The sequence below is a fragment of the Triticum dicoccoides genome, chromosome 5B, assembly GCF_002162155.2.
Source record: "Triticum dicoccoides isolate Atlit2015 ecotype Zavitan chromosome 5B, WEW_v2.0, whole genome shotgun sequence".
Lineage (NCBI taxonomy): Eukaryota > Viridiplantae > Streptophyta > Magnoliopsida > Poales > Poaceae > Triticum > Triticum dicoccoides.
Window position 1 is genome coordinate 2,802,258 of NC_041389.1, and position 1,238 is coordinate 2,803,495.

General features: G+C 62.4%; 1 protein-coding gene across 1 annotated transcript in view; it reads left to right on the forward strand.

Annotated features, from left to right (window-relative positions):
• Positions 1–712: 712 nt before the first annotated feature.
• The window catches only part of LOC119313088 (glycine-rich protein 23-like), a 966-nt gene continuing 440 nt past the window's right edge, over positions 713–1,238 (forward strand). The window contains exon 1 of the mRNA XM_037588903.1: positions 713–1,208. Within this exon, the coding sequence (XP_037444800.1) occupies positions 713–1,208 (496 nt within the window). The remainder of the gene's footprint in view (positions 1,209–1,238) is intronic.

Here is a 1,238-nt window from a genome sequence, read left to right on the forward strand (position 1 = left end):
TGCGCAACGAGTAGTCCAGGATGTGATAGTAAATCAACACATCCTAAAATTATTCTCAGTTTTTTTTTTGCGGGGAAAATTATTCTCAGTTGCATACGGTATATAGTAAAGCATTGAATCCCCCAGAATAGTTTACATACGTACGCGCAGTCTGTGAGCCAGCGCACAGTGCCGGCTCTGCTCTCCCGTGACCCCTTACGTGCCGCTAGGATGTTGCATGGGTGACAAATCATGGCCCTCCCCCTTCTAGACCCGCAGAAGAAGGAAGTCCGGCCGGCCCATTTATCGCCGGCGGTGGTAGGTGCGTCAGCTGTCTGTGCACGGTCACACGCGTCCTCTCCTCCCTTCATGCAACCATACCATGCACAGCAGCCGATCCATGGTGTCAGTGAGTTAATGGAAGCTCTGCGAGTGCGTACTTGTGGACGAGTAGGATGTCACTCGTGAACTCTGTTGCCGCTCTACTGAATTCTGAGATAGATAGGCATTGGCTCTGCGGTAGGAGCAAGCCTTGGCGCCTCCCATTCACTCCGGCCGGCCGGCCGGCCGCCCGCCCGCCGCTCACCTGTGCGGTGCCTCCTCCATTAATTGCTTCATTCCACTTCGAGATCTCTGGCTAGCTGCATGCGTAGTCCGTAGTCCGTCTCTATATATAGGCTATCTATAGAAGGCTTGGCACTCCACTTAGCTGAGAACCTAGCTAGCTCGATCGATGGCGAGGTGGAGCACCGTTACTGCCGCAATGGCGTGCCGTTTCTTGCTCGTCGCCCTCCTCCTCGCGGTGGCGCCGCTAGCACCGGCTGACGCGAGAGATGTGCCTGCCACGGCCACCGCCACCGCCAAGACCACAAAGACAACTGCGACGACCACGAGTGCTAAGAACGTCGGCGTGGCCGCGGCCGCACCGGCCGGCCTCGGCGACCAGAAAACCTTCCTGGGCAGCGGCCTGGGCGGAGGGTACGGCGGTGGAGTCGGGGGCTTCGCTGGCGCCGGCGGGGTGGGAGGCCTGGGCGGAGCGGTGGGTGGCATCGGCGGCGCCCTCGGAGGCGTCGGGGGCGGCGTGGGAGGGATCGGGGGCATTGGTGGCCTCGCTGGCGTGGGAGGCGTCGGTGGGCTCGGCGGAGCCGGCGGTGGCGTTGGCGGACTTGGCGGCGCGGGCGGGCTCGGTGGCCTCGGCGGTGGTGGTGCAGGTGGCCTCGGCGGTCTGGGCGGCGGCTCCGGTGGACTTGGCGGTGGCT